This window comes from Cucumis melo, chromosome 11 (assembly GCF_025177605.1).
Source record: "Cucumis melo cultivar AY chromosome 11, USDA_Cmelo_AY_1.0, whole genome shotgun sequence".
NCBI classification, from domain to species: Eukaryota; Viridiplantae; Streptophyta; class Magnoliopsida; order Cucurbitales; family Cucurbitaceae; genus Cucumis; species Cucumis melo.
The window spans coordinates 26,251,998-26,266,122 of NC_066867.1; the positions used below are offsets into that span (position 1 = coordinate 26,251,998).

Genomic DNA, 14,125 nt, shown 5'->3' on the forward strand with positions numbered 1-14,125 from the left:
AATGTTGCCAAGGAGAGGTGCACGTAGGGGTGGTCGAGGAGGCCGAGGAAGAGGAGCAGGATGCGTTCAGCCTGAGGTGCAGCCTGTAGCCCAAGCCACTGACCCGGCTGCGCCAGTTACTCATGCGGATCTAGCTGCCATGGAGCAGAGGTTTAGAGATTTGATTATGCAGATGCGGGAGCAGCAGCAGCTTGCCCCGCCAGCTCCAGCGCCAGCTCCAGCACCAGCTCCTGCTCCAGCTCCGGCTCCAGTGCCAGTTGCGCCCCAGGTTGTGCCGGATCAGTTGTCAGCAGAGGCTAAGCACCTGAGGGATTTCGGGAAGTATAATCCCACGACATTCGATGGGTCTTTGGAGGACCCCACCCGGGCTCAGTTGTGGTTATCGTCTTTGGAGACCATATTCCGATACATGAAGTGCCCTGAGGATCAGAAAGTTCAGTGTGCTGTTTTCATGTTGACAGACAGAGGTACTGCATGGTGGGAGACTAAAGAGAGAATGCTAGGTGGTGATGTGAGCCAGATCACGTGGCAACAGTTTAAGGAGAGTTTCTATGCGAAATTCTTCTCTGCTAGTTTGAGAGATGCCAAGCGGCAGGAGTTCCTGAACTTAGAGCAGGACGACATGACAGTGGAGCAGTATGATGCGGAGTTTGACATGTTATCCCGCTTCGCCCCCGAGATGATAGCGACCGAGGCGGCCAGAGCTGATAAGTTTGTTAGAGGCCTCCGACTGGACATTCAGGGTTTGGTTCGAGCTTTCCAACCCGCTACTCATGCCGATGCACTGCGCCTGGCAGTGGATCTCAGTTTACAGGAGAGGGCTAACTCGTCTAAGACCGCTGGTAGAGGTTCAACATCGGGACAGAAGAGGAAGGCTGAGCAGCAGCCTGTTCCAGTGCCATAGCGGAACTTCAGATCAGGTGGTGAGTTTCGCCGCTTCCAGCAGAAACCTTTTGAGGCAGGGGAAGCTGCCAGAGGGAAGCCGTTGTGTACCACTTGTGGGAAGCACCATCTGGGCCGTTGCTTATTCGGGACCAGGACTTGCTTTAAGTGCAAGCAAGAGGGTCATACAGCTGATAGATGCCCATTGAGACTCACGGGGAACGCGCAGAATCAGGGAGCAGGTGCTCCACATCAGGGTAGGGTTTTTGCTACCAACAAGACTGAGGCTGAGAGGGCAGGCACGGTGGTGACAGGTACGCTTCCAGTATTGGGGCATACGCCTTAGTTTTGTTTGATTCGGGATCGTCACATTCTTTTATCTCTTCCGCATTTGTGTTGCATGCCCGCTTAGAGGTAGAGCCCTTACACCATGTTCTATCAGTATCTACTCCTTCCGGGGAGTGTATGTTGTCGAAGGAAAAGGTGAAAGCATGCCAGATTGAAATAGCAGGCCATGTGATTGAAGTAACGCTGTTAGTCCTGGATATGCTCGAGTTTGATGTAATCCTGGGTATGGATTGGTTGGCCGCTAACCACGCCAGCATAGATTGTTCCCGTAAGGAGGTGACGTTTAACCCTCCCTCGATGGCCAATTTTAAATTTAAGGGAGGAGGGTCAAGGTCGTTGCCTCAGGTAATCTCAGCCATCAGGGCCAGTAAACTGCTCAGTCAGGGTACTTGGGGTATCTTAGCGAGCGTGGTGGATACTAGAGAGGTCGATGTATCCCTGTCATCAGAACCGGTGGTGAGGGACTATCCGGATGTCTTTCCTGAAGAACTTCCAGGGTTACCTCCGCACAGAGAGGTTGAGTTTGCCATAGAGTTGGAGCCGGGCACGGTTCCTATATCCAGACACCCTTACAGGATGGCCCCCGCAGAGCTGAAAGAATTAAAGGTGCAGTTACAAGAATTGCTTGATAAGGGATTCATTCGACCGAGCGTGTCCCCTTGGGGTACGCCAGTTTTATTTGATAAGAAGAAGGATGGATCGATGCGTCTATGTATTGACTATAGGGAGTTGAATAAGGTAACCGTTAAGAACAGATATCCCTTGCCCAGGATCGACGATCTATTTGACCAATTACAGGGAGCCACAGTGATCTCTAAGATTGATCTTCGGTCGGGATACCATCAGCTGAGGAGTAAGGATGGTGATGTACCGAAGACAGCATTTCGTTCCAGATATGGACACTACGAGTTTATTGTGATGTCTTTTGGTTTGACGAATGCCCCGACAGTGTTTATGGACTTAATGAACAGAGTTTTTAGGGAGTTCCTAGATACTTTTGTGATCGTGTTTATTGATGATATCTTAATATACTCCAAGACGGAGGCCGAACATGAGGAGCATTTACGTATAGTTTTGCAAACACTTCGGGATAATAAGTTGTATGCAAAGTTCTCGAAATGGAGTTTTGGCTGAAGCAGGTGTCCTTTCTGGGCCACGTGGTTTCTAAGGCTGGAGTCTCTGTGGATCCAGCTAAGATAGAGGCAGTCACCGGTTGGACCCAACCTTCCACAGTCAGTGAGGTTCGTAGCTTTCTGGGTATAGCAGGTTATTATCGACGGTTTGTGGAGAACTTTTCTCGGTTTGTGGAGACATCTTTGGTGCGACATGTTATGTATAACTTTGGAAAACCAGAATGTTTAGAGTTCTAATACTCGGTTGGGTTGTTGGCCGGCCGAGAAGAATTAAACCGAGCTTATAGACCAAGGATCTAGCCCAAGACGGTGAGTGACAAAACCAACTTTGAAATATTTTCCATAACTGTTATTATGATTGAATGCGATAAATGTTTATTCATGAAGCCATGAAAGGTATTTGAATTTCATAACTATTTTCAAGTATACATTTGGAGACTAGATTTCTTAAAGAAATTTATGCTAGCACGTAGATATTAAATGTTTGGAAAGTATTTAAAACACAATGTTTTAAGCAAAGCATGAATTAGTAAGAAGTTTTGTTTTAAGAACTACAATTTTCCACAAAAGAGCTGAGTAAAGATCGAGCTTTGTGTAAAATTTATAAGCAGGCATGTTTTAATATTTTTAGATGATTTATGAAATTTTCATTAACTACATGACTGAGATCTTGAGCCTGAGGCTAGAGATTACCGTGTGCACACTGGTTAGATTCTGTTGTTGACGTTGAGTGTACTCCGTAACAACGATGCTGTCGTGAGTGCTGGACGGGCCCCACTACGACAAAGACGATGAGAGTGCTGGGCGGGCCCCACTACATCGTAAAGCTTGTAAATGTTGTTGTACTGGGTGTACCCTACACAACGTAGATTTGTCATGTTAGTTAAAATGCTTTGATATACTTGATATGCCTTGCTAGATTTCAGTGACGAACATGCTGAGTATTTGAGGAAGCTATTCTTACCACTACATGTTTACATTTTTGACTTGTATAAACATATTTATATGTGTAAAGTTTTCAAGTGCTCTTATCTTTAAATTCATAGTTTTAAACTAGTCACTCACTGAGCTTCATAGCTCACCCTTTCCAAAATGTTGTACCCATTTTCTAGGCAGAGATCGAGTTCCCGGTGCCTGATAGACTGCCTTAGTCTGCGGAAGCTCCGTTATCGACTGCCAGTACGTGTTTTGAGTTGGGCATAGAGTCTGTTGTGTTATGATGTATATACACCCTTGTATGTTATAGATACTCCACAGTTTGTATAAGCTTTAGGAGGTGTAGTTGTGTAAATTTTGTTGGTTATATTTTGATTAAGGTGTCTTTAGGTTTACTCGTAAAATCGATAAATTTTGAGGTACACTTCATGTATGTGTTTTACTAGCCTAGGATCCACTGTGTTTTGTTGCATGTATAATAGTTTATATACTAGATTGGCAAGTTCATCACATGAAATTTTTAAGCAGAGTCGACAGATACAGGTATAGGAAAGCTTTGTTCGTCGGCTTCACGCCATCTTTCGGTCTAAGGTAGCAGGTAGTCCGGGAGGGGGTGTGACAACTTGGTATCAGAGCAGTTTGCTCCATGGAAATTAAGGTAGAGTAGTTAGCTCTAAGAAGAAACTGAAAAGTAAATAATTGAAAGTCAAGTTAGCTTAAAGGGAACTAGTGGAGTATGGTCTAGGTAAGGGTAGAAGTAAGTCCAATTATTATTAATATGTGAGTAGACATTTAGTATCATGCATTTCGGTTAAGTATTTATAGTATGTCTAATGTGTTGACATATTATAGGAGTCATGCCACCACGTACTGGCAGGCGACGCCGGCAGAATCAGGACGGAATGCAAGGTCCTACCCAAGGTCCATCTTTAGGGGAATCTAGTACCCTAATTGTTCGAGGTGGGGCAGGAAACGAGCAGTTTGCAAGAACTTCACAGGACATAGGAAGGCCAGAGAGAGCAGAGCCTAGTGATCCAAAAAAGGCATATGGAATTGAACGACTGAAGAAGTTAGGGGCTACAGTGTTTTAGGGTTCCACATTTTTGTTGAATATGCTTGAAAAGTTTTTTGATGTGATCAATTGTCCTGAGGAGCGAAAGGTTAGATTGGCTACATTTTTGTTGCAAAAAGAGGCTGAAGGATGATGGAAATCTATATTAGCAAGGTGCAGTGATGCATGTGCTTTAGACTGGCAGACTTTTAGATGCATATTCGAAGATAAGTATTATCCCAGCATATACTGCGAAGCCAAGAGGGATGAATTTCTGGGGTTGAAACAAGGATCACTTTCAGTGGCTGAGTATGAGAGGAAGTATACTAAGCTTTCACGGTATGCTGATGTTATTGTTGCTTCTGAGAGTGACAGGTGCCGAAGGTTTGAAAGAGGGTTACGTTTTGAAATACGTACCCCAGTTACAACAATTGCTAAGTGGACGAATTTCTCTATGTTAGTGGAGACTGCCCTTCGTGTGGAGCAGAGTATAACAGAAGAGAAATCAGCAGTAGAGCTTAGTCGTGGGACTTCAACAACTAGTGGATTTAGAGGTCGTGAGAAGCGGAGGTTCACGCCTGGGATAAATATATCAAGCCGTCAAGATTTTAAGAATCGCTCTAGAGCCAAGCATGAGTTGTGGTAGTGTTTTTAAGAGACAGAGCCAGAGAATACCTAGTCAACCCATTAGATCAACAGTAAGATCGCAACCAGGTCAGGAGTCCGTTGCTAGTACGTCAGGCGAACACCATGCACGAGTTGTGGAAAGAACCATCGAGGACAATGTTTGGTAGGTGCCGGTGTATGTTACCAGTGCGGACAGCTAGGACATTTCAAGAAAGATTGTCCGCACTTGTCCGGGGTCATGAATATTTGGAGCATCCAAGTGAGAATTGATCTGGCTTGCTTGTGGAATGCTTTGAAGCTTAAAGGTTGATGGAAATTTCTAACTTTGTCCAATCCTTTGGTTTGTTAGATCATCTAAATAATTTGAATCTAACCTATATCTTAGGGGTTGAAATCAAATTGGTTTTGGAGCTGTTGGAGTTGTTTTCTTTGAGTCTTGTTCTTTAACATGATTCTTAGATCAAATGTCCAGGGTTTCATATCATAATACCTCTCATTAAATGAGGACAACGAGAGAAGATTAGATATAACTAAAATAATACTACATACAACATTTAATGTCCTCTCATTCTTTGGAAGCAATAATGATGAATCTTTTGATGGCTATTTAAAGCTATCTTAACCGTCGTCGACCGCTGTCATGATGCCATAAGTTGTCATATCGACACCATTGGAATCTCCAATGGCCAAATTACTTTTAGCATTCTCATTATCGCCCACGGCCTTCTCGTTGCTCTCGTAGCAAGACAAATATTAGTTTTCAACTTGAGAATTGGTCATCGTTGCTACAAGAGATTTGGCCAAATTTAGAGATTTTTTTGCATTTGTACATGTAAGTTTGAGGATGAAAGTGGCTAACACTTTTGGGTCTGTGTTGCCTAGAGATATCAATACATTAGTGCAAAATGATCGATTTCTAGTTTTCGGGCATATGCTTGATGCTACAACGTTTGATATTGTGTCGTCGTGTCAACACCATATATCAGGAATAACTTTGTAGAAAAGAAAAGAAAAACTCTAAAACTAGCCAAAGAGTCTAAGATTTAAATTGGAATTGGTCATTTTAATAGAACAATAAGTTAATGTATAAATAATGATTTTCCTTTCTAATTTGTTCTTTGAATTCTAATTAAGTTAACTATATCATATCAAACGAATTAAATAAATTATTTAAGTTTGATTTGATGTTTTCTATTTGGTTATTTTTATTTGTTTTTAATTTAGTTATTACTTTAATTATATATACATTCAACGATCTTAGTCAAACGATAATATATACATTAAACATATTTAAAATGCTTCATTCCTTCCATTTTATTATACGCATTTTTCCTCTTGTCAAATATTGAAATTATAGTTTTTAGTTATTTTTTAAAACTAAATTTATTTTCAAATATAACACTTGAATTAAAGCAACTATATACTATAAAAGTTTGAATCAGTGAACTAATTGGCTTAAGGTATTCTGGAAACGTCACGTAAATTTAAGATGTTATATTATGTGAATTATCTGAATGAAAATTTCAGTAATTTTTCGTTTGTTAGAATTATCTAGTGATATAAGTTTATCTGTGTTTATTAGGGACATTGTCTTTTAAGTAGGATTTTTTATTTAGTTATTTGGATGAATGAAATTTGAAAATACTATAATGTAGAATTTTGTTCTTGTGTGTTCTTGCGATAGAGTGCATGAATATTTGCAGCGATCAAGTGAGAATTGATATGTCTTTGCTTGTGGAGTGCTTGAGGGTTTATGGAAGTTTCTAGCTTTGTCCAATCCTTAGTTTGTTAGATCTTCTAAGTAATCTGAATCTAAACTATATCTTAGGGGTTCAAATCAAATTTGTTTTGGAGCTGTTGAGGTTGTGTTTTTTGAGTCTTGTTGTTATTAACATGATTCTTAGATCCATTGCCTAGTGTTTCATATCATAATACTTCTCATTAAATGGGGACTAAACGACGGGTTTGAAGTTTTTGGACAGATGGTGGAAACGACGTCGTTAGATGATGCCACATTTGAAATGATGGTGAACAAAAGAACTCCAATGAGAGACACAATAAGAAGACAAGAGTTATTGGCCATTTTATTTTCTTTTTTCTTTCCTAATATTGTGTCCTCGTTGAGATGGGTCATTTGATCAATACATATATATATTGATGAAATTTAGAGAAACGGTTTTTTCCTTATGGGAGGAGAAAGGAAAGTTGTTAGTTACATAATTAAACAACCTATTTTAGCCTTTTGTTTGTTTGTTTTATCTTCAACAAGTTAACCCAAATCAATTCATGAATAATCACATTGTCAATTTTTTTGACATAATTACAACTAAGATCGGTTTTATTTATTTATTTAAAAGATTCAACTAATTAGATGTTAAAATTTTAATTTTCTGACCATGTATGATGCCAAAAACTTGGTGTAAAGTGTAAGTATACCGGTCAAGTTATAAAGCAATAAGATGGTGAAGAAATCAAGTATCATCATCTTGAGTCTAACCTATTCAAGAATTTTTTGGATTTTATTTAAGGAATGAAATTCATATGTGACGTGTATTCTAAAATAATGAAATATAAGAAAAAGTTAAAGTTTTAAATTCAGGAAACAAAGATGTTCAAATGTATTGATTTTCTTAATAATTAATTTCATTTAACGATTGTAATTATATAACTTTTGATTCTATAATCATTAAAATGCATATTTAGTTTTGGAAAGGTTTTGTTGCCTACATTTCGTTTTAGGAAAAGATAATTCGTAACTATTGTTTCAATCTTTTTCAGTTAAATTAGTTGAAAAACACGTGCATGAATTCATGTGGAATCTCTAATTAAATTCAAATTAATTTTTAAATATGGATTTCTTTCGCATATAATAAATAAATATTATACAATATTTAACGTTATTTTAGTTACCATCAACTTTTTAAATTAGGTAATGTAACAAATTTTATTTTAATATTCTTCGATCATCTTAAAAACAGAAAGAAATTCTTCTCTCTAGTACAAGGTGATTTTTTTTTTAATAAGGATAAAATGGTAGTATCAAAAGGAATTTAAAAAATGGGAAAAAGGAAGTCGGTATCCGTATAGGAGTTCCCAACATTTATAATAATAATAATAATAATAAAAGTCAAAACTTTGTTATTTGTTTTAAAAATGTATAGCTTATTTCAAAGGTTACAATTTTAATATTGATTCTTTTTTAAATAGTTTAAAATGCACCCATTAAATAGAATTGTATAAATTCCTTAGTGAAATTCAAGTTTTTGTGACCTAAAACAATGCTATATTTCTTAAAAATTTGTTGTCGCAAAAGAAAAAACGAAGTTTAGAAATTAGAAATTGAATAAAAATAAAAATGATAAGTTTGTAACCTGATCCTTTTCCTACAATTTGATTGAAATTTAAATTTTAAATTAGATGTAAATGTTTTTTTTTTCAAGATTGCAATTTTTAATTAGTTGAGTGCATATTTAAAAATAAATAAAAAAGATTGAAATAATTGATTTTGCTTCTTATTTAGCTTGATTACCCAAATTTTAAGTTTAGCAAAAGAAAAAGTTACAAAAAAATAATTTGTTACGAGTAAATTAGGAAAAACCCACATTTTATGTTATTATTTATGAAAGAAATATAATTACATACAATAAATTATTTTAGGTAATGAGAAAGTAAATATGATAATTTTATATATAATTACCCAAAATTTAAGTTTGGCAAAAGAAAAAGTTACCAAAAACAATTTGTTAGTAAATAAAGAAAACTCACATTCTACGTTACTATTTATGGAATATAAATATAATTACATATGGTAAAAAGACGACACATGACATTGGAATATTCGATCGGAGTCGCGGATTGGATCCACAATTTCAATTATGAAATAATGTTTTATTTAACTTCCAAATATCAATGATTTTACAAACCTCCTATATCCATAAATTACATCTAATCTTTAAAAGAATTTAGTGGTAGAAATCATCATGTTTAGCGGTGGACATATTATTCAATTTTAGAAGTTGGCTTCTCTATCTCTTTATGAAATTAAAAATTAAAAACTTATTTTGGTGATAAATCTCCAATTTCGTTGCTACAACTTCGGTTTATTAGTGTTTACATATTGTCTAAGCACCAAATCCAAAAAAACAATTTCTATTGGGAATTTCTAAGTGAAAATTTTTATTTATAAAATATATTAAAGTTTACTAATTTTTCTATCTGCTGGAATTCTCTATTAACACAAGTCTATTAGGAGATGTCGGGGTGCACCTATGACCCTTTTGTATCTTTTTCAAAAAAAAAAATAATACAAATCTATTTGGAATATTGTATTTTAAATCTGATTTTTTATTTAATTATTTTAATTTGTTAGAATTATCTATTACTTGATTTTTTTATCATCTAAAAATTAACCAAAATAAATAATCAATTCCAATCACACAGATCACATTGTGATGTTAATACTTTAAAAAATGAATTTCATATTATTCTTTGATAAAAATCTCAAAAGTATATAGCCCTCAAAGAAGATTGGATATAACCAAAATAATGCTGCATATATCATTTAGAGTCTTGCCATTTTTCAAAAGCAACGACGTATTCTTTGGTGGCTGCGCCAACTTATCTTGACAGTCGTCAATCCCTGTCATAGCACTGTCATAGCACTGTCATAGCGCCAACTTACGCATTTTTCCTCTTGTCAAATATTGAAATTATAGTTTTTAGTTATTTTTTAAAACTAAATTTATTTTCAAATATAACACTTGAATTAAAGCAACTATATACTATAAAAGTTTGAATCAGTGAACTAATTGGCTTAAGGTATTCTGGAAACGTCACGTAAATTTAAGATGTTATATTATGTGAATTATCTGAATGAAAATTTCAGTAATTTTTCATTTGTTAGAATTATCTAGTGATATAAGTCTATCTGTGTTTATTAGGGACATTGTTTTTTAAGTAAGATTTTTTATTTAGTTATTTTGATCAGTTAAATTTATCTATTAATTGATTTTTTTATCACCTAAAAATTAACTAAACTAATCAATTTAAATACCATTACATTGTAAATGTTATTATTTTAAAAAACAAACTTCATTAAATCTCAAAAGTACATATAGCCCTCAAAGAAGATTGGATATAACAACAATAATGCTGCATATATCGTTTAGAGTCTTTCCATTCTTCAAAAGCAACGACGTATCCTTCGGCGGCTGCACGAACTTATCCTGACAGTCGTCAATCTCTGTCATGGCACCAAAAGTTACAATATTGACAGCATTAAAGTCACCAAGTGCCAAGTCCTTTTGGGCATTTTCAATGTCACCAACAGCTTCATCATAGCTCTCACCACAAGACGAATATCGTTGCTTAAGTTGAGGATTGGTGGTGGTTGTTGCAAGTGACTTGGCTAAGGTCAAAGATTTGCGAGCATTTGTATGGGCAAGGTTTAAGGTGTATACAGCCAAGCCTTTTAAATCTGCAGTGCCTGCAGATTTCAACACACTGGAACAAAATGGCAGGTTTGAAGTTTTTGGACAGATGGTGGAAACAACGTCGTTAGATGATGCCACATTTGAAATGATGGTGAACAAAAGAACTCCAATGAGAGAGACAATGACTGTAACGACCCAACATTCCGGACTAAGCTGAGGTCACTACTCAATACTAAGACTCGACCACACAATACAAATTTTATAATAGACCAGTTACAATCTCTTAAAACGTTAGGAATAAAACAACAAAACAGTATCGGGCCCTATTTCAAATCACAGTTACAAAAGTTTTGAATAAAATCTCAAATCATCAAATCCAAAATCCTCAAAACAAATACTCTAACCAAAATACATCAGCGGAAGCGAAAATAAAATCGGACACGTCCATATGGCCTTCACGCATCCTTTCTGCCCCTCGTCGGTCTGCCCCTAGACGTGCCCTTACCTGAAAAGTTAAGAAGAGAAAGGGTGAGTATAAACATACCCAGTAAGGGACCCACTACTGGGCCCGTTAGGGGACAACAGTTAACTTCCTATTCGGGGGTGCCCTACATAACAGTCTAGTGGTTCCGTAGAACGCACATATCAGTCCAGTGCTCCCGAAGGATGCACATATCAGTCTAGTGCTCCCGAAGGATGCACACATCAGTCTAGTGCTCCCGAAGGATGCACATATCAGTCTAGTGCTCCCGAAGGATGCACATATCAGTCTAGTGCCCCCGGAGGATGCACCTATCAGACTAGTGCTCCCGAAGGATGCACATATCAGTCTAGTGCTCCCGAAGGATGCACATATCAGTCTAGTGCTCCCGAAGAATGCACATATCCGTAAGGCACACTACCCCATAGATGAAGCTAACCGTTACCCCTCAGTCCATACTAAACCGTCCACAACAGTCACACCCCAACGGCATTCATATTACAGTTCCGCCATAGGCTTTGTCAGACAGATAGTATAGGTTTAAACAATTACACCCTCAGTTACTATACGCGTCACTAATTCGCACACCATTAGGGAAAACCCTAGACCTAATCAAATAACCAACCAAAACCGGACTCGCTGTCCTTCCCCGTCCAAACTCCATGATCAACATCCAGACCAATGATTACTACATACTGAACCGTAACTTCAAGGTCCATCGATATAGAATCCCAATCTACAATTAGCAGTCACAGTACCTTTACATCAGACAAAACATAATAACAGTGCTTAACAGTCAACACACATACAGTTATTCAGTACAGTCACTAACGTGTAATCCCCTGTGGATTACTACGTTTTCAGCCTCGATCCGAGGTCCAGTAGTAGGAAAACCCTTACCTGATACTCGGTTATGCCCCTCGATCGAATCCACGCTCAACAGATCCACCTAAACGAAAGACGAAGGTTTTAGTTGATGACTTTAGTAGAAGTCGTTTTAAAAAGGTCAGAAGCGGCATCCGTTGACTTACCCAAGGAAAGGAAAACTACCTCCAAACAAGCCTACCGCGAGACCCGAGAACTCAAGCGTCAACTCTGTACTACCTTCAAGGGAGAAAAGTAGGGCCATATCTTATTCCAATATTCAAACTCTAATCGGATGTAGCAACATTAGGGAATTCATCGAAAACAATCCTTACCGAAGACTCACCGTGACCCGGAGCGGAGGAAGGAAGGCTTAGGTGGCTTGGTGAAACAAGGAGCTCGGCTCGGCTTGAAGGCGTTCGGCTCGGCTCGGCTTGGCCTCGGCTCGGCTCGGCTTGGCCTTGGCTCACAGCTCGGCTTGTGGCTCGGCTCAACTCGGCTCGCGGCTCGGCTCACTCGGCTCGCGGCTCGGCTCGTGGCTCGGCTCACTCGGCTCACTCGGCTCGGCTTACTCAGCTCGGCTCACTCGGATTCGTGTGTGGCTCGGACTGGATGCGGGTTTTGGGTCGGGTCAGCTTGGAACCGGGTCGGGTTTTGCAGTGCGAAACGGGCAACACGAACGACGGCTCTCCGGCGTCCGACGACCGTGACGAACGGCAGCTGGGAGGCGTTCGACGACCGGCCTTGCTCCCACGCGGCGAACGACTGACAGAAGGCGCACGCCGGTGGCTGGCGTTGTGAACCCGAGAGGAGATCGAAACGGACGGTCGCGGCGGCTGTTCGATTTCGGAGACGGAGACGACGACGGAGGAAGAGAGATGAAGGCGGCGTCGCTGTCGGATGGAGAAGAGAATGAAGAAGAAGGAGATGACCGTCGGGAAAAATGAAGAAGAAAAACTCGAGGGGGGGTGCGGCGACGCAAGGAGGAGAGACGAAATTGGATTGAGGGGTGGGGGGGTAGCCGCGCGGTTTAGGGTTAAATTTAAAAAAAATTTATTATTATATATATATATAACTTTTAATAATAATAGTAAATAGAATATTATATATATATATATATATATATTAATTTTTAATTATTATAATTAATAATAAAAATATATAAAATATTATTATATACATATATATATATATATATTAACTTTTTAAAAATTAATTAATAATAATAATACTAATAATAATAATAATAAAAGAAAATATTAATATTAAATTATATATAAGGATAATAATAATCAATACTAATAATAATAATAATATAATTACTATTAAATTATTATTATATAAATTTACAAATATTAATTCAGAATTTCATAAATTAATCCAAAATTTAACATTCCCGAAAAATTATATAAAACTGTAAAAGTTTACCTCGAAAATTCGGGGCGTTACAATGACGATACAAGAGTTATTGGTCATTTTAATTTCTTTGTTCTTTCTCAATATTAGTGTCCTATGGGTCATTTTGATCGATATACACACTTATATAGATGAAATTTAGAGAAATGGTTTTTTTCTTAGGGAGTAGAAAGGGAAGTTGTAATTACATAGTTAAAGCCTATTTTAGTCTTTTGTTGGTTTTTGTATTATTATTATTTGTTATTTTTATCTTCAAAAAATAACCAAAATCAATTCTTGAATAATCATAATTGTCAATTCGTTTTTGACATAATTACAACTAAGATATGCTTTATTTATTTATTTGGAAAGATACAACTAAGATGTTAAAAATTGAATTTTCTGACCATGTATGATGCCAAAAACTTGGTATGAAGTGTAAGTATACCCGTCAAATTAACTATAAAGCGGTAGAATGGTTAAGAAGCAACTAAGTATCGTCTTCTCTAGATATAAAATGTTCAAATTGAGTTTAACTATTCAAGAATTTTTTAATACTTTATTTAAGGAATTGAAATTTAGATGACGTGTTTATAAAAATAACGAAACATAAGAAAAAAAATTATTGTCCAATCACCAAATCCAAAAAATAAGTTTTCAAAGATAATTTCTAAGTGAAAATTTTTAAATTTCTATTTCTCGGTTCAAAATTTACATGGCCAATAGAAATACAAAATCAAATGAAGAAGTATTGCAATCTTAAAAAAATGTAATTTTTGTCGATGGTTGACAATATACATATACAGCAAAGTACGTAATATTATACGAACCAATTAGAAATCAGAACTGAATCAAATGAAGAAGTTGAAAAATTATTTGGACAACCCAAAAGTCATCAAATTAAATGTTGAGAGTTTTGATTTAATATTTTAATTAGTATAAAATTATGGTTGTAATTTCCACATTTAAAATAAGA

At 37.1% G+C, this 14,125-nt stretch overlaps 1 protein-coding gene across 1 annotated transcript; it reads right to left on the reverse strand.

Moving 5' to 3' along the window:
* Positions 1 to 10,097: 10,097 nt before the first annotated feature.
* LOC127143958 (pectinesterase inhibitor-like) lies at positions 10,098 to 10,611 on the reverse strand. Its single transcript, XM_051079268.1, has 2 exons — positions 10,590 to 10,611; positions 10,098 to 10,462 (listed from the first exon to the last, which is right to left on the reverse strand). Exons 1-2 carry the CDS (start codon positions 10,609 to 10,611, stop codon positions 10,098 to 10,100), a joined length of 387 nt encoding a protein of 128 aa, XP_050935225.1.
* Between the last annotated feature and the right edge of the window lie 3,514 nt (positions 10,612 to 14,125).

Bases quoted from the DNA above. Each gene is read 5' to 3' on its own strand.
- LOC127143958 (XM_051079268.1), bottom strand. From the start codon at position 10,611: ATGTTGGGTCGTTACAGTCATT. The intron at 10,463-10,589 runs GTCTCTCTCATT...TGAAATCTGCAG, and splicing joins GTTGGGTCGTTACAGTCATT to GCACTGCAGATTTAAAAGGC.